Raw genomic sequence first — 18,265 nt, forward strand, 5'->3', positions numbered from 1 at the left:
GAGCTCTATAAGGACCGGCCTACCTCTGTAATTATCTGGTATAGGACGAGGTTTAAAATCCCATCTAAAAATAACCGTCTGTGATCTTTGTGTCTCCGTTTGGTTTCTCTAAACTCAACATTCATCATTCGCCTCCTGGCCTGGTTAAACACTGCTTAGGTGGATCTGAAGCTGTCCCCACCTCTCTAAGTAGGTCAGATGGCCTAATGGCACACATGAGCTGAACATTCACATCACACCGTGCTGATAAATCAGATGGCATTTAGACCCCAATCAGCTTTTTCATGCAACACATTCATCTTGATCAATGTGGATTTTAAGTAACACTAAGCTTTACTCCTTTGCGCTTACCCTGTGTCCTTTCTCTCCAGGGAGACCGGGGAGGCCATCAAAACCTCTGTCACCCTGAAGTAAATAAAAGATGGTAAGTGTACCAGTCGTTAACAGGATGTGAACTTGTTTAATATTAACACTGAAAAAAATGATAATTTAATGTTTTTCTTTAGGAAAACTGTGCATTACCTTTGCGCCCGACTCTCCTGGCATTCCTCGTGCACCGTCAGCTCCATTACGACCCTGGAAGACACACACACCCATCATTTCAGTTTACTAGTTAGTTTATTGTTAAACAAACACATAGGTGCAATCATTGAACGCAGATGTTTTTATTTTTATTTTTTTATTTTTAAACAGGGAAAGTTTGGAACAAGTTTCCTCTCTATGTAGGCACAGATTTTAAAGCTGGCAAATAGATTAAACTGCATTTATAGTAAAAAAAAAGAAGTTATTTACACATACTGAATAGAAAAAAAAAACGTTTATATTTCAGGTAAATCAAAATTGCCATTTACACTGTATGAGTTAGGTGCAAATATTTTGCGTATCCTTCCACAAGCGTCCTTTGCTGGGAATTTGTCCCATTCCTCCAGACATAACTGGTGGAACTGAGTAAAGATTTATGCATTACCTTGCTTACAGACACCTTTTATAGATCTGCTCACAAAGATACTATGAGGCTAGGATCATGGCTTTATGATGGTCACTCCAAAACTTTGATTGTGTTGTCCTGAAGCCACTTTACAGCTGATTTGGTGCTGTGCAAGGCCCTTTGACCAGGTGGAAGCTCCATTTCTGCCTACGTTTTAACTTCCTGTTTGCAGCTGCGACATCCATATTTGTACATAATGTTGTCAGGTCTACAAGCTTCCTCTTTTTCCTCAAAATGTAATAGTGGTCATTATGGTTAAACACATTAAATGTAATTTAATCAAACCACATAACATTCATCCATCCAGCTTATCCAACAGTCATTGGGGAAACCACAGTACATGTCTCTAAAAATTAAATGTATTTGTAAATTGTAATCTGGTATTTTCTTCTGTTGCTCTTGGAGAAATGGCTTCTTCCTCTCTGAGAAGCCTTTCAGCATATATCTGTATGGGACTCAGTTCACCATGGATAATAACTCTATAACGTTTTTCAGCCAGCATCGTTACAAAGTATTTTGTTTTTGTTCTGGGTTTGATTTTTACACTTGTTGCAACAAAACAGATTAGATTCTGAGACACATAACCTTTTTCTTTGTATGTGATATGTAAGATCATGCTCGATCCCTTTTTTCATAATACCAAAAAAATAAAAATAAACAGAGCTTGTAAAGTGTTTTTTTTTTAAAATAAATCCATAAGTGGGACTTAGTTTGACTCAATGTTATAAGTGCTTACAAAGCCATAATACCATCAATTGTACCTTCCCAAATGATGTGCATGTACATCACCACTGCAGTGCTACAATAGAGAAGATGAACCACTCAATCAGTTTTATGTTTAAATCACTCTTACCCTTTTTCCTGGTTTCCCTGGTGAACCAGTTGGACCCTGAAGACCTCTTGGTCCCTGTACAGAATATGTAAATGTACAGTATTATTATTTGTTTTTAGAAACAGACAAACAGGAACAACATAGATGTTATCTAAAGTTCAAAAGTATTACTGTGAAAAAACCCCCCAAAAAGCTACTCCTCTCACCTGTGGTCCAGAGTCACCGCTGTCACCTTTGAGTCCAGGAGCCCCAGGGGGTCCCTATGTAGAAGCAGGAAGAAGGAAATTTAAACAGACTATAGCTGTATCCCTGAGTCATATTTCCATGAGCACAAACTCTCTGGTGCAGAGGAATTGAAGAACTCCGGTAACGTCATTGAGCTGTCTGAGAAAGATATGACCAAACTGAATATGTGGATGACAATATTCGTATTCATAATACAGGAATGTTCATATTCTTTCAAGCAGTACTATAAAATATCAGTTGTCACAAGAAAAGCATATTTCATAATAATGTGTCTTAATTTGCTAAAAGAGAGAAAGAGCCATCCAACAGCTAACAGGAAGGTTCAAAGGAGATTTCATGCTTTCTGTCATGGAACGTTAGACTTCTGAAAATGTTAACAGGCTTAGAAACCTGAGATGTTAAACTCATTTTAAGATATCAACTCTATCATCCTTTGATCATAGCAAACATTTCACACTACTGCTCTCTCACACAGCAGCATGACGCCACAGTTGCCAGCAATATAAAATGTGTAGGCCCATGCCAAATTACAACATTAAAGCAAGGAAAACATACTCTGAATAATGTTTTTATAATATTTTTTTATCCATGCTTTTCTGAAAACTGGATAACAGAAATCGGCCACAAAATTTAGATTGGAGCGTCTTGACGCAGAAAACAAAATTCTCTGTAGCCTTTTATTCACGATTACGTACTTTGGATATATCTAAATCACTGTACTTTTACCACATGGAGAACTCACTAATGGCAACATGTCGATAGATGAAGATACTCACCAAAAGTCCAGATCTTCCTGCCAACCCCATCGGCCCCGGGGGGCCTCTCATTGTTAGCTAACGACAAATCAAAGTAAAGTACAGCCCATTAGTCATTAAGTAAGAACACACATATGTATACATGCATACACATTGTCTATATATGCTGATAGACCTGATACCCTGTAAATAAAGGATAAAGGCCCACTTGTTTAGAGATGACTTTGTGTAATAATTACTAAAAAAATAAAGTATTTTTTACTCCAATGATAATTTGTGATGATTTTGATTTTTACATTTGAAAAATGTAATATCATGTAAAGTACTCTGAATCTCCCAATTACTGAAATGCCTCTGAATATGTATAAAATATAAAATGTAATAAATGAACTAAGACTGTTAACCAAGTGTAAATAAAACTGCCAAATAGTTCTTGTTAAAGGCGAATTTGCAAAAACTGCTGATAGTGTTTAACCATGTAAGGTCATTCTTATAACTGCCCACAATTTAAAATAGAATAAATGTCTAAAATAAAAATAAAAAACAAAAAAAACAAAGCTATTTGTAAGGATTTGCAACGTCATAAACCATCTTATAATAGCTCAATAAAACCACAGAAATATTCATTTCAGGCTCTCTGAGAGCCGCATGTCTTGTTCACAGTTTACCACTTCAGCATTTTCTTCTGCTCATAGCTGACCACAGTGCGCGACAGCCAGAAATGTTGTCTGGCATTTATTTGTAGTGTGATGACACAATGACGTAAAAGACAGAAACCTATTCATGTCCTAATTTGTACATAACTGAACACCTGGACAGAACGAACAAATACGCGCTGCCTAGAAAGGTCAGAGAGAATAAATAAACACAGAAGTATGGAAAAGCATTTAGTTTTCTATTTACCCACGCCAAACCGAATTGTTGGCATGACAAGTTGAGTACTGAAAGGTGACAAATGCCTTCTAACCATGAACAAACTCCGCTTGTGGGAGCCACTGAGCTCAGCATACTTCTAAAGCTTTAAATATTCAGTGGTTGTGTGAGGCTTAATCATCTCCATGTGTGTGATAATATATCACACCCAGATGAAAGCGCCCAAGTTCAACCTGTTTTCAACAGTGCTACGGTTGTCAGGACCGCTGAGTGGGTATGAGTATCTGCTGCGGCTTTGGGCACTTCTCAGCCTGACCTGGGTCCAAAGCTTTGTTTGTATCCTGATTGGGACTTCTGCAATGCACTGCTCCTTTATGTGCATGCTGATTTGAGTATTTTAGTGTTTAAACTAAAGAAACACTTTGGTGAAGAATATTATTTGCAAGTTCAATCACAAAGAGTTTCAGAATGAAATATTTCCATCGATACTCACTTTAGCCTGAGATAGGATGGCCTGCGCCTGAGCTTCTTGGGCTGTTATCACAGGTCCCTTGTGTGCCTCACCACCCGCACGGAACTGTAGGCCACAAGGAAAAGAAAATTAAAAGTAAATGGACTTGTCTTTGTTTTTACAGAGTAGCATATCTAATAGTCACCCCCATAGGAGGTAGTCTATTAAACCTGTTAACCCCACACCTTTCAAGCACAAACAGCAACTCTCATAAATATGTATCATTGGCTGAGCTTTTGAAAACCTCAGTCGCTGGTTCCACTCCATTGAACTGGCTGACATTTACAAGGCCGATGATTTGTTACCTAAAGAAAACAGGCTGCCATCGCTGGCCTACTGTTTCTGCAACATGGTAAATTTACCCGCTGAGGTGAGTTCATGGGTTATTGACTACAATTAGACTCAAGCAATATGTGAGAAAAAGGACAAAAAAAAAAAATACAACTTAAAAGTACATAGAAAGCAGCAGGACTTACTGGTAGCATCAGAACGGTACCTGGAGGGCCAGGGACACCGTCTGAACCTGGAATACCAGGACGGCCAGGAGGACCCTGCACAGTGAAAACGGGAGAAAATCAGACATTTCTAAAAAGGCAAAGACAGAACATCTCAAACGGGACACGATATCATGGAAGCATGAAATCATATTCATGGCTATGCAAAAGAGTGCGATATTAAAAATCGGTTTAAAGTTAAAGTCTGTGTTGGTAGTGCTGTGCAACTGAGCAGTGTATGGTAATTATTCGTTAGGCCAGTTAACTGTGCTCTCACTCGTCCCCGTGAACCCACCAGCAACTTTATCAGGTACACCTTGTTTACCAGATCTTCCCGCAATATATCAAATTATATTTGCCATTGCAACACCAGTTTCTGCACCATTGCATTGGTAAAGGAGTGATTGGATGTAAAATTTAGAAGGCTGTCTTTTTTCAGATATCAGGATTTCAAACTCTGTGTTCCAGTAATTTATTTGTCGCCTTGGAAGGACTTTCGCTGTCCTGAGGACCCACATCTGCTAAAGTCAAATCAAAATCAACATTAATGTTACTATTTTCAATAACAGTATGCCTCAAGGTTTTGGTGGATGATGCAAACATTAGCCTTAATGGGAAGTTCATTTTATTGTTCTGTTTAGTGTTTAGTTAAAAAATAATACATTTTTAATCATCTAAAGAAAGAATGTTGCCTGCATGAGAAAACTGGGTTAATAAGTTTGTCTCAATAAACCTTAAAAAAATAAAAACTCGGTAACAATGGTGGGGCTATGCTGGCAGCAACTTACTGTATGATCACTTGGCACTGGCTCCAAAAGTGAATCTATTCCCACAGAAACAAAAATGTTTAGAGCTCTGACAACAGTCTCTTTATAGCTCGATGCAAAATGAAACAAATGTTTCATTCTCTTCAGTGACAGCTCCTGTACATTCACGCCACATCCCAGAATGGCTCAGTTAGCGGCACTCATCACTTTGGGATGCGAGAACTCCGGAGCGCGAAGATGGCACCCAAACGCTGAGTTTAGGGTTTCAAAACAATCCTCTTCACACTAAAGGGTGACATCAGCATGCCACATCTGTCTTTCATATAAAGTCAGTGGTTGCCACATTATTTTAAAAGTAACATGTTGTCTGAGGTTAGCTACTTGAGGCACTCCCAGAAGGTCGCTAACTAATGATATGGATATCAATACAGAAGTTTAGATTTTTAGAAAGGAAGGATAAACATAAAAGAATAAAAAAAATTTTAAACTGCTGCAAAAAAAGGACTTTTATAATGAATTACAACATCAAGAGTTTGAGTAAAGACGTACACAAACATCAGAAATTAATTGAAGACTTAAGGCAGGGCCTAATACTTTGAGAGAAACAACAATCTACTTAGCAGTCTCTCTTGTGCTGCAATCTCATCTTGGCTCTGATTGATACCATGTGTTTCCATTCGCTTTTTTTTCCCAGTGTCTGTGAATTTTCCCCATCCACAGTTGCGACCATGAGCATAGCGGCTTCTAGCGTTAATGACGGCTGGAAGGGATGGGGTTTCTGAGTGCTTTGGGGAGCGAGGGCGGCATGCAGAAACTGCGTAAAGGAAAACCGCAGAGCACAGAAACCACTCAGCTCTAATGTCCCTGTCAGTCCGCAGCGATTTCGTCCCATGAGAGGAAATAGAAGAGGGAGGACAGACTTTCTGGATGAACAGAATTTTTTTTTTTTTTTTATCACCCTGACTCAGTGAAACAATAAAACTTTTGTACTCGTGAAAGCAGTTGAATAAACTAGCAAATGGTCTATTTGTTCCCCAAGTTTCCTTTCAGAAAGAAAATAGTTGGCAGTTTTGGATGAAGCAAGATTATCCTTTGTATCATCATGTAAACCAAAGATATGATTAGATTTAAATAGAGATGAAAAAAAAAAGTAATTTCAGGAATTCTGCAAATTTCAAAGAAAACTTCTTCAGCAATCCCACTGACCAGCAGCACAGTTGATTTTCCCCCCCAAACTTTCCATAAACTGATTGCATACCAAACTGCAGTATTTTTTTTCCAAGTCGTTTTTGTAGTTTGTCAGAATTTTCTTCACAGAACAGCAGTTAATTTAATTCAGAAATTTCATGAAAAACTGAAACATATTTCAGCCTGCAAATTACAATTTTAAGTAAAACGAAAAAGTACTGACAACACAAAAGTGTTACTGCCTGAAGACTGCAGACTTGACAGTTGTTGAGCAGGCAGTCATTGATGCGCTTCTCAAGTGCAGTAAACGACAAAATGCTATTACTGAACAACCTGGCTGTTCACAGGGTGACCCATCAAAATATTTTTTCAAGGAAAGCTTAGTGGAAGGAAAAAGTGAGGCAGAAAAAGATTCCTATGCAAGCAACATGGATAACCACCATGGAGGGGGAGGGGAATTGTATTCTGAAGCCCTTTCAAGGTATCAGACTTGGACTGCAGCAGGATATTGGTTACAGGTGCGACATTACTCGTGTTAATCCAATCCTCAACCAGAGACGACATCAAAAGTGTCTCATCTGGGCCAAAACCTGAACATCCTTTCAGACAAAAGTACACTTTTAATTTAATTTGCGATTAAAGCTTCGAGAGTCTTTCAGAAGAATGGAAAGGCACTCTTGAAGTCCACAAATGATTAAAGATTTGCGTTCAAATATTTCCACTCTCCATCAAAGCTAATTTGGAAACCGGACTGCTTGCTTCTACTGACTTTTAATATAATTTCAAAACATAGACATTTACTTTACACCACAATAAAGAGATGGTGTAAAGTTTAAATTGATATACAGTTTATTGCAGCTGTGACTCAGCTGCAGTAAACTGTAAAATGTAGTCCAGCACTCACTCACCCTCTCACCAGGATCTCCTGGAGTACCTGGGGGTCCTTGCAATCCTGGGTTACCAGGAACACCCTGAAAGCAGACGTGAATACATTTAGCATATTACCCCAAAACCACGGCTAACCAGCATTTCCAACGCAGTCAGCCCACCAAAGCGCCACATGCAGAGGCCAACAGAGACAGAGGCAAAGCCATCATTTTGAAAGAAATAAACCTCAAAAAAAAAGTAAGCCCCCTCCCCCCCACCTCACCTCGAACCCCTCCACCTCTCGTCTTTCCCCAACATGCACAGACTCACAGACATACACACTTTCATGCGCAAATACACATTTTGACAGTTTGTCTCAACTCAAGCTCTGCTGACAATCCGTGCTGACGTTCTTTCCATAAAAACATTTTTCCCTCTTTAGCTGTTCTCCATCTGTGAAAGGCAGACAGGAGTGTGGGAGAATGTGATACTCACTGCTGGGCCAGGGGCTCCTTGGGGTCCTTCTAAAAGCATCCCCTGCAAAACGAAGAAAAAGAAGGAGGGAATACAGTAGCATTAATGGCAGCCAGTAAATCAAGAGACAATTAAGAGTAAGGGGCACAGGAACTTTGCGTTCTTTTGGCTTAAGGCTAAAGAGTTTATTTGCTAAAGCCTCTGGACGGTAACAAAAACTGAAGCTATCTGATTTATTGGTTTAAACAAAAAGTGGTACAACCGCTATCACAGCCAATGCAAAACCATCTCAAGTCCGTCTTGGGGATTTGTACGTTTTTGTTACGTCTCACTATTGAGAATGATTGATAGAAGTAACACATTCAGATGATGATTAACTGAATTCAAAAGGTGTTTAAGCTAAGTACGAAAAGCTTTATATTCCTGAGAAAAATCTGTCGAGGATCTGATTTCCTTTTATAGCCTTATACATCGTTGAGACGATTTAAATCCCACATACTTGAACTTTTGGCATCTCTCCTTCAATAAAAAATTAGCTTTGTGTCAACCGTATTTTCCTAAAGCATCAATACAGTTTCAGCTCAGTTTTTCAGTATGTGTACAAAGTTGATTGTTTAAAGGACATTTTCTTGTGATTTAAATTAGTGACATGAATCTGCAACCAATTTCAAACCTGTCTAGCCCTGACCTATGACTACAAATGTGTTAAACTCAAGATGTGATCAAATTCAGCTCAGCAAATGTTCCGTACCTAATAGCAGACAGGTGGCGTAACTGCTATGGAATCTGTTAGTGAGGCAATATTTAAACTTCCCCTCTTTCACCATCAATGATGTGCTTAAAATTAAGTTAAAGGAAGCAAAATAGGAGTAACAAGCTATTTAAAATAAACATGTTTACCGTGGAGGCAGTTCAGCTTTTCATTCAAGTGGTTACTTTTAAATAGACTTTTCTGCAATAAACAGGAAGGCTTAATGAAAAGTGCAACATTTTTCTGTTAAATCCTCTTAATGTGTAATGAGACCTGTGGGGTCTGGAAATGTTGGAATCCTTTTGGAAAATGTCAGGATTTAGGTAAGGGTCGACATTATCTTTTTAGTAACGCTTGCTACAAAAAAAAAACAAAAAAAAAACAAAGCTTAAAAAAAGAACAGAAATCAGACACAGAACTGTGGATGCACAGCAACACTAAACTGCTAAGTGTTATTGTCAGACTTTATTAGATGTTATCGGCTTTGTATTTATTTGGGATGGACTAGCTAAGTATTGAACATTGAAGATAGAAATTTACCCAGAAGTTAATTGTCAAGTGTGTTTACCTTGTGGAAAACCTAAAATTATTTTTGACTTTGTAACAATTCCAAAAGAAATGAAATAAATAAAAATACATAAATAAATCTCAATAATATACAAATTGAGAAGAATAATAGTCATAAATGTAATTAGTGTAACAAAATCATATTAATTAGAGACCTACATCAATACTCCAAATTGTAAAATTAGTTCTTATGTATAATATCTGGGGTTATTTTATCTAACAAGGCAATGAAAGCCTTTGTTTCCACAATTCCAGAACAAACTTCCAGAGAACTGAAAAATTGCCGAAACATTTCCAATCAAGCGTAAAAGCCCACCTATTTAGAGTTGCTTTTCAACTGTAATAAATGAAACATTGATCAACATTTTTGATTTGTGTGATTATGGCGATTACATCAAAATGTAATGTTTGTTCAAATGTTGACTGTATGGTGCTTTCTCTATAACTTTGCGATTTTGTGGTTTTGTTATGTAAAGCACTTTGAACCGCCTTGCTGTTGAAATTTGCTATACAAATAAGTTTGATTGACTGATTTTTTTTTCAGCATTATCTATCCACCAGTCTGCATTTAGTCTCCATGGAAACCAACTGCTGTGTGTGGCAGCAGTCTACACCACATTACTGGTTTTAGGTATTAGCTCAGACTTCATTATAATACAACATCAGCATATCATGGAGCATGTTTAATCTTGAGCAGGCTTCATAAAGCTTTTATCCATTCAGTCCATCACTTGTAGTTAAAGCTCTTACACAAAACACTTATATCTAATAAACACAAAGATGTCTGTTGGATAGCCCATTTTTTTCTGCCTCCCATCGATGCAGATTAGATGTGGCTCTTGCTCTTTGCTCTGATCTGTAAACTATTATTGCACAGTCAAAAGCACACATTAATACAAAATAAATACATACTAAAAGTTAAAATGGTCTTGGAGAAGCGCTCCCTCATTGCACATTATTTTCATAGTTCTACACTCATAAAACTCCCAGGGTGAAATATATCAGAAAAAGCCGCCAGCATTTTGTAATTATGAACAAAACCACAGCAGAGGCATTCCACCACAACTAACTTATGGCTTAGCTTCAGTGTTGTCTTCGACTTCAGAGCGACTCGTCCGATGTGTGTTAATAGTGAGGACTGAGCAGCAAAAGCAGCACATCCCAGTGAGTTTTCATCAGCTGGTCTCACTGACAGTTTTTTATTGCTACATTAGAACCTAGAGTTGCACAATCAGCATAACATAAAACATGCTGATCATTGTGGCACTGCTGATGCCTCACTTAACCACACTTTTGCCTCATTCATGCTTTCATGGCTTCCTCAGAGAACCCCAGACAATGTCAAAGACCTGCCTTAAAAACCTTTTGTGAAAAGGTTGTGTGAATGATGCTCATTCACACAAACTGAACTATTTTTTTAATATATATATATATATATTTTTTTTGACATTTTTGCATGAAATGCATTCCTAACAGATAAAGTCCAGGTGGATTCACCTGCCCAATCATATCCAGGTTTTGGAATGCTCACCAATTTTTTAACAGCTGTTTGAGTCATGCTGACTAAATGTGTATTGGACAGATTGTGCAAATTTGGGAAAATGCAGGCTAAAATGTTCTAAATTTGGCCTTGGCTGAACTAATTGTAATGACTTTATTCTAGTGAATGCTCCAGGTAAGGCAGTCAGACATGGACTAATGGGCATGAGCAGATTCGAAGGAGGTTTCCATCTGCAACAAGGACAGCTTGTTTCACGTCATTTAAATCGGAGCGATTATAAACACAAATCATTTCCAACTTCCATTTTTTGAACGTAGACGTCACAAACTTGAACAAAAGCATGAAGAAACATTTGAGATATACTTACAGGTTCAATGACTGCAGGTTCACCCTTCTCTCCTTTTTGTCCCAAGTAATTGTGTCCCCCACTCACCTGAAGATGTAGAACAAGTAATATGAATCCTTAAAGCCATAATAACACAATTACATTTACAGCAAAAAAAAACTGTGTTTAATGGAGTTTAAAAAGCAGCACAGATATTTTTTTTCCCTATTTAAAAAATGAATTTAAGTTCCTTAATTCTGGAGAAACTTGATACGTCTCTTTATTGGCATCTATATATTCTGTATTTTCAAAAAAAAAGTGTATAAAAGAAGAAGGACTCCAACTGTGCACTAATATAGGAGTTGCTACATCACACCACACATACAAAGACTTCAGAAGAAAAATAATTCATGAAGGGACCACAGTTCTGAGCCCAAACCTTAACACAGTCAGAGCACAACTGTGGACAAAGAAAACAATTTAAATGTGTCCCAAGCTGAAGGATCCCAGCTCAAAGCTCAGATAAAGACCATGTCACTTCCTGATTCTGCTAATTTGGATCTTCAGTGACTGAAAGAATAAACACCAGCTCAGCAGCTTTTCACAGAATGCAAAATGCAGCTTTGGTGGAGACAAAGAAAAACCTAACAACTGCCAAGAACTGTATCATTAGATAAAGCACACAGATTAGCGCTAGAGTATCCAGGGAAAGACATGAGTCTGATAAACAACAGAGGCCTCTTTGTGGAGAGGTTACAAAGAGCATGCTAATTGCTGACAGGTGTTTATCTGGAAAAGACAAGGTCTGTATTTGTAGAAGCTTAAGTATATTTGAACTTCTGACTTGTGGGTGTAAAATGCTGAGCTTAAATCACTGAAAATGACAAATAACAGAAGCTGCACCTAACAAGTTAATAGAACATCTGTTGGTGACCAAGACTGACCAATTGTTAGTCTAAACTTGTGATCTCTCTCCAGTCAGTGAACACACCATACTAAGCTCTACCAGACTATAAGAACATCACTTTTAGGTGTGACTGACTTTCTTAAGACTTGAAGCTGTCAGTATTAGCTAGGTTTCTAAGAATAAATTCAAAGGAAACGTAGGCATGAAATATGAAACTGAATTTTTATGAATATGAGTCACACAGGCTGTAAAAGCGAGAGGAAGCCAGACTTTTAGAAGCAGGTATGTGAACTCCATTTTAGTTTTAGTTATTTCATTTCTTTTTTTTTCAATATTGTACGTCACTAGTGGCCTTTGCCGACAGACTGACATGCAGAAAAGGTCACACCCTCAGAAACTAAACCCATGATAGTCGCATTTAGCCTCTATATACTCCAGCACCACAACATGCACAGACTATAAAGCCTTATTTTTGTCAGATTTATGCAGGTCCTGTTGATCAATATTTTAATCAAACTGATAAAAAAAACAACCAAACACATAACCACACATATCTGTCGCCGATTCTGCTCTGACGGATGGTTTAATTTCACAAATGATTGTTCACACAACCTTGGTGTGTACAATATTATTGTTTTTTGTTCTTTTTTTCTGACTTTATGGAAAACCAAAATCAACAGCTTTGTTTACATGTGAAAAATATTCCGACTGAAGCCTATTTAAAGTAAATAATCTGAATGCATCAGTTATACAGGCACAAAATGAATTAATTAAACATGCACTGGAATAGAAGCACTGACTTGCCAAGTGTTGTAAAAAAAAACAAAAAAAACTAAAACACACAGAAGTTGTGTCACTGTCTGTGCTGAACATAAAAACAAACAAATGTTTTTTTTTTTTTGTTCTGTGTCTTCTGAGCGCCAAGAACGGACCGGCGCCATGTTCTAATAACAGTTGAGATGTAGCTGAACTCCCTAATTAAGCTGCAGGCTAAGCAGTTTTCTGCTGGTCTTCCTATTACAGGAGGAGAAACCAACAGACCAGTTTTGCTACCCGAATATGGAACACACATGCACAGTCAGGTCAGGTTGCCACAATAGGAATGTTGAAATCAGAACAAGTGCTTCTATCCACGCTGCACAAATTATCAAGCAGCATAAACCAATTCTGATTCGGACTGCCAATTTATTTGGATAGAGCTGAATCTGATCAGAATATTCTGATTCACATGACTCAGTTGCCTATATATAGATATTACAAGGTCACATTTTTACAAAAACAGGGGATCAGAAACTAGACGCAATTCACATCATCAGCACATTTGTACAAACACTTCTGGCTTTTTCCATATTAAGTCAGGTTGTTAATCGTAAACCACTTACGCTGAAATCTGTCTCCGCTGGAACACCGGGACCGATCTCATCCTCGTACACTTCGGGGGTCGGCTTTGCATTGGTGGTACCATAATCGCCGTAATCCACATAAGTGCCGTAGTCGTAGGGTTTCTCCACAAACTCTTTGGTATCATATTCCTTCATGTCGTATTCCTTAAACTCTTTCACATCCGTTTCAGGTTGCGCCTTCACTGGTGGGTCCACTGGATCAGAACTTTCCACAGCAACAGTGGGGTCCACTCCGACCTCATCCACACCGGTGACATAATCCTCCTCTATTTCGGCATCGTAAGTCTGGGATCAGAGGCAGGGAGGCATGGAGGATTTGTTAGTGCAAAAAGTAAATATTTTTTGCAGGTTTACTGGGTGCCACAGTAAGGAAACACCAGTAATGAACGAGTCAAACAGCTTCATTATTTCAGACAAAAGTTGCTTTCTGCAGTCACTTCGGTTTTATTTCTGTAGAGTACTTGTAGATTCCCTCTCGATATCACATGGGTCCCAACCCCACTTTATGAATAATGACATGTTTGTTAAATGGATAACTCTGAAGCAAGTCAAAGAAAAATAAAGTAGTAGAGTCACCTGGCTTTGTCTGGAAGTCTCTGTCGGAGGATCAGGCTGACTCCCTTCCACCACGGTGTAGTCATACTCGTTAGTGGAATATTCTCCACCAGCGTTTGTCTAAAAGAAGAAAAAATAAAGTCAAAGGTGAGGGAAATAGCTGCTCAAAAGGTTACAGAATATCCCTTCCCGCCAGGTAAAAAGGAGCAACTTTAAGCATATTATTTTTTACAGCGATGTTTAGGGTGGCATGCAGAAGAAAAACAACGACCCCAAAATACAATAAACTATGCAATCAATAGTTAGAAACCAAAAGGAACCCAGTGAAAAATTTAAATGATCAAAAATACTAAGAACTAAACAACTACCCTGCCAGCAGGCCCCATGTGGGGAAAAGGAGGGCAGACTATATGGCTATATGGGTCCCATATGGGTTTGTCTGCGGGTTCCACGATGGCCCCACATGGGTTTGCCCATGTAGGGCCAGAGCCCACATGGGCCTTGCATGGGCCCTATATGGTGGTGGTGGCCCACATGGGTTTGTCCATTTAGGGCCCATGTAGCGCCCATGTGGGCTGTGGCCCTACATGGGCAAACCCATGTGGGGCCATCGTGGAACCCGCGGACAAACCCATATGGGACCCATATATCAGCCCTCCTTTCCCCCACATGGGTCCCACCTAGGCATGCTGGCTGGGTAATCATGACTACAATAATCAGGATTTACCTCAGCCTTTGCTCTTGATGTAGGCGGAGCGTCAGTGGTTACCTCCCCTTCACCGTAGTCATAAAATTCACCGTAGTCGTAGACTGGGTACTGTAAGAACCAAGATATGATGTTACAGCATGTAAGCAAAAACCATAATATGCATAAGATTCTGTTTTCTAAGCAGTCTGGTCCTCATGTTTAAACAAGATAAAGTAAATATATACTCTGTCATCATGCCAATTAAAGAACAAGGGGCCAAATTTTAAAACGATATAAAAAAATAACCAAAAAAATATCTGTTTTCTGTATGCATGAGTGTGTTTCCCAATTTTCCAACTCATTCTGATCTTTAGGTCATGAAAAAGAGCTCAAACAAAGCCTGCAACAATTTTCTGCTGTTGCTGCTTAATGTTGTCCACAAAAAACACTTGTAATTGTCATTAATGGCTCTTTAAAAGACTTGAACTGTACATCATATTTATTGAAGTACTAATACATGGAGTCATAGCTATTTTTATAGTTAGAGCAATAAAAAATGAAGATGTAATAAAAGGCTCACTGTGTAATATTAATTCAGTGAAAAATAATAAATCCATGAAAATATCAATATAAAGCGTGGAGCTGCTCAGAAATGAACAGGAAAGCTTTTAAATAGGAAGAAGATAATGTACCCTTAGAGAACCTGCACAGTGATTTCACCTCCATGCAGAAAAGCCTAGTTTGAAAATTGGACCTAAGACCTTCCTGCTGCAAAGGCAGCATTTGAGACGACAGTTAGTCATTACTGAGGGAAAAAATGCAATTAAGTACGACAACTTTCAAATTCTGAATTTAGGGACCGTTCTTTTTGTACTTTTGACTTCTTTCAAAAGACACATACTGTTGTAATTTTTGTTTTTGTTAACCTTTTGATGAAAAACAAACTAATGACTGGAGTCCAGGACCCTTTTAGCCTCTGCAGTCTTCAGCATGGCATGTCCAGTGTGTTTCCTTCGCTACACTGATTTAAGTGCCTCTACCTCAAAAATACATAGACACACATAGACACATATCTGAGTTGTTGTTTTAGCAAACACCCACTAGTCCGACTAGCTCTGCCAGAAGCACAGAGGACCAACACGTAATGATGTAAAACATCTTCCTCGGTCCTTTGTGAAGAGAGGTTTATTGTCTTAGCATTATCCAAACAGAGGCAAGGTAGATCATAATAACAGAGCAGCCCCTGATATGCAATACCCAATCAGCAAAGGGATAAATATTAGTCTCTAGGCAGCTGCTAAGCTCATAAAAATAATACAAGTTCCAACGTTGGCCTCAGTTGTGCGGTCTGGAGGTGGAAAGGTCACATAAAAGAAGTCCTGGCCTTAGCATCCAGACAGGCTCAGAGGGAAACAAAGAGTATTTATTTATGGTGTTGAAGTGCTTGGACTAAGCTGAGTGGATTCACTATAGGGCGGATTGAAAATCATAAATAGATGCGTTTTCTCATAGAAAGGTGGCTCTAACTTTCTCTTCCTCCTTTGGCCCAACAGCTGATACTGCATGGTGATGCAAGTCAGCAAGCTTCACGAGATCAAACATCTTCAAAAGAAGTTTCTTTTTTCCACAATTACTTTGAATTGCTTCAGGCTCTTTCATTGCAAAAAACTACATTGTGGAATTTGTTTTTTTAGCTTATTGAGAGTCAGCAAGTTTAACAAACTGAGCTGGAATGTAGGAAGAACATTCCTGTCTTAACTGTAGAGAATACGCCAATAAATAAACCAGATTTACAATGTCCTTGAAGCCAAACTGCTCCCTGCTGTCTATTTGGAATTGACAACCTCCTTATGTTGGCTCAGAAAAGTAACTTGATGATGAAGCAATATTTTCCAGCGCTGGTACCCTCTATTCTGCCAATAGTTTTGAATAAAGAACAGGCTTCTCTTCTTTTTTGTTTTGAACCAAAAGTCTGCTTTTCCAGGTATTGGAAGTAGTCGGGGAAGGAAAAGCTTAAATTTCCCTGTGAGTCTGGGCAGAGCCTGCTGAACTCGTTAGTGATATAAATCTCGGGGCCACTCCAAAGTGGGCTAAGACTTGGAGACAGGAAAAAATAACAAGTTTCCAAAATGAGTTCATCAGTTATTTAATGCAAAACTGAAGGAAAATATCAACCATAAGATAAAACTGTAAAAGAGCACAGAGCGTAAAGATGAAAAGAAACTGAAGCCTTTACACAAATCTGCCTAAAAGACTCTGAGGGATGTTTTGGAGACAGTACCAAATAAAACTTTCATTTCAAACCCAGGCATGTATTTCGATATGTCATTGTTTTTCCACCAATAAAACACAGACTGGAGAAAAAGACAGATTTGACAGTTTCCCTCAAGCTTTTCCCAAGTTTTCTGTCTAGAGCTGCAGGATTTTTGACATGCCACAAATTGAAGGAAACACGTGCAAATGGTTGAAACGGCATCTAGTTTAAGTTTGTTTCTTTCCAATCATCTGCAAAATCCCCCCACCCCCTCAAAAAAACAAACAAAAAAACAAACAAACAAACAATTAGAACAGTTTTAAAATTCATGGGATGATCAGTGAACTGTGGTCTTTTCTGTCCATGCCATGTGAGAGAATGAAACATTATCCTGCCTACAACTCCCAACTGCCACACTTCTTCCTGACATCGTCTTCCTATAGGATCCTGATATGATTCTGATCCATATTTTAACAAATCAAACCACAGACGCTGACCTCTTCCTCTGGTTCCTGGGCCTGTGGGGTGTCATGGTGGCTGGGTGCTCCACAGTCAGGGCTGTAGTGTTCACAGTAGTCATAGGCGGCTCTGGGATCTGACAATATCAACAGCTGCTGAATGTCGCCCTGGGAAAAAAAAAAAAGGAAAGGTGAGTCAGTGGAGGCACGTAAAAAAATCCCTCATAAAGGTTATTATTTATCCTCTGTGGCTGCAAAGATAAGCAAAGAGTCTGTTGGTTAATTTACAGCCAATATCCACCACGAGGCTGTGAGATGATCTGTGGTGTCATTTATTTAATTTTCTTCTCAGAAATGTGATTTTTTTCCCCAGCTTGGTTTGGTTTGGAAAATGTCTTCAATATGGAGCTCTGAGCTTTAACCACGTCAGCACGAGAATCAAGTTAGAGGTAAAAATGAGCGAAAAACCTGACAAGCTAAGAAACAAAACACCAAAAGATTTTATTTCCACTCCAAACGCAGTTCTAACATTGTTTTAAACCGAGTTCATACATGGATAAACTTGTCGGTACTGAATGAATATCCATGATAATAATAGGAATGCTGGAGTTACCATTCCTATTACCATTAAAGATTGTAGAACCACACATCCGACTATTTTCCTATTTTCCTTTTTCTTATTTTGGATGGTACAGTATGTCCTAGAATATGCTTTGAAATAAAAAAATAAAAAAAAAAATTCCCCTCTCACCCTCCACGGGTGGTCTCTTTCATCCTCTGAGCTCGGGTCCTCTACCAGAGGCCTGGGAGCTTGAGGGTTCTGCGCAGTATCTTGGCTGTGCCTAGAACTGCACATTTCTG

At 38.6% G+C, this 18,265-nt stretch overlaps 1 protein-coding gene across 1 annotated transcript in view; it reads right to left on the bottom strand.

Moving 5' to 3' along the window:
• Positions 1-18,265, bottom strand: part of LOC103146345 (collagen alpha-1(XI) chain-like) — a 92,929-nt gene that overhangs the window by 47,195 nt on the left and 27,469 nt on the right. The window contains exons 5-18 of the mRNA XM_007564213.2: positions 17,444-17,572; positions 14,732-14,821; positions 14,026-14,124; positions 13,429-13,734; positions 11,182-11,247; positions 8,017-8,058; positions 7,563-7,625; positions 4,682-4,756; positions 4,188-4,271; positions 2,843-2,899; positions 2,027-2,080; positions 1,842-1,895; positions 523-576; positions 352-405 (exon numbers count right to left, since the gene is read on the bottom strand). Of these exons, the coding sequence (XP_007564275.1) occupies positions 352-405; positions 523-576; positions 1,842-1,895; positions 2,027-2,080; positions 2,843-2,899; positions 4,188-4,271; positions 4,682-4,756; positions 7,563-7,625; positions 8,017-8,058; positions 11,182-11,247; positions 13,429-13,734; positions 14,026-14,124; positions 14,732-14,821; positions 17,444-17,572 (1,227 nt within the window). The remainder of the gene's footprint in view (positions 1-351; positions 406-522; positions 577-1,841; positions 1,896-2,026; positions 2,081-2,842; positions 2,900-4,187; positions 4,272-4,681; positions 4,757-7,562; positions 7,626-8,016; positions 8,059-11,181; positions 11,248-13,428; positions 13,735-14,025; positions 14,125-14,731; positions 14,822-17,443; positions 17,573-18,265) is intronic.

This window comes from Poecilia formosa, unplaced genomic scaffold, assembly GCF_000485575.1.
Source record: "Poecilia formosa unplaced genomic scaffold, Poecilia_formosa-5.1.2 Scaffold156, whole genome shotgun sequence".
NCBI lineage: Eukaryota > Metazoa > Chordata > Actinopteri > Cyprinodontiformes > Poeciliidae > Poecilia > Poecilia formosa.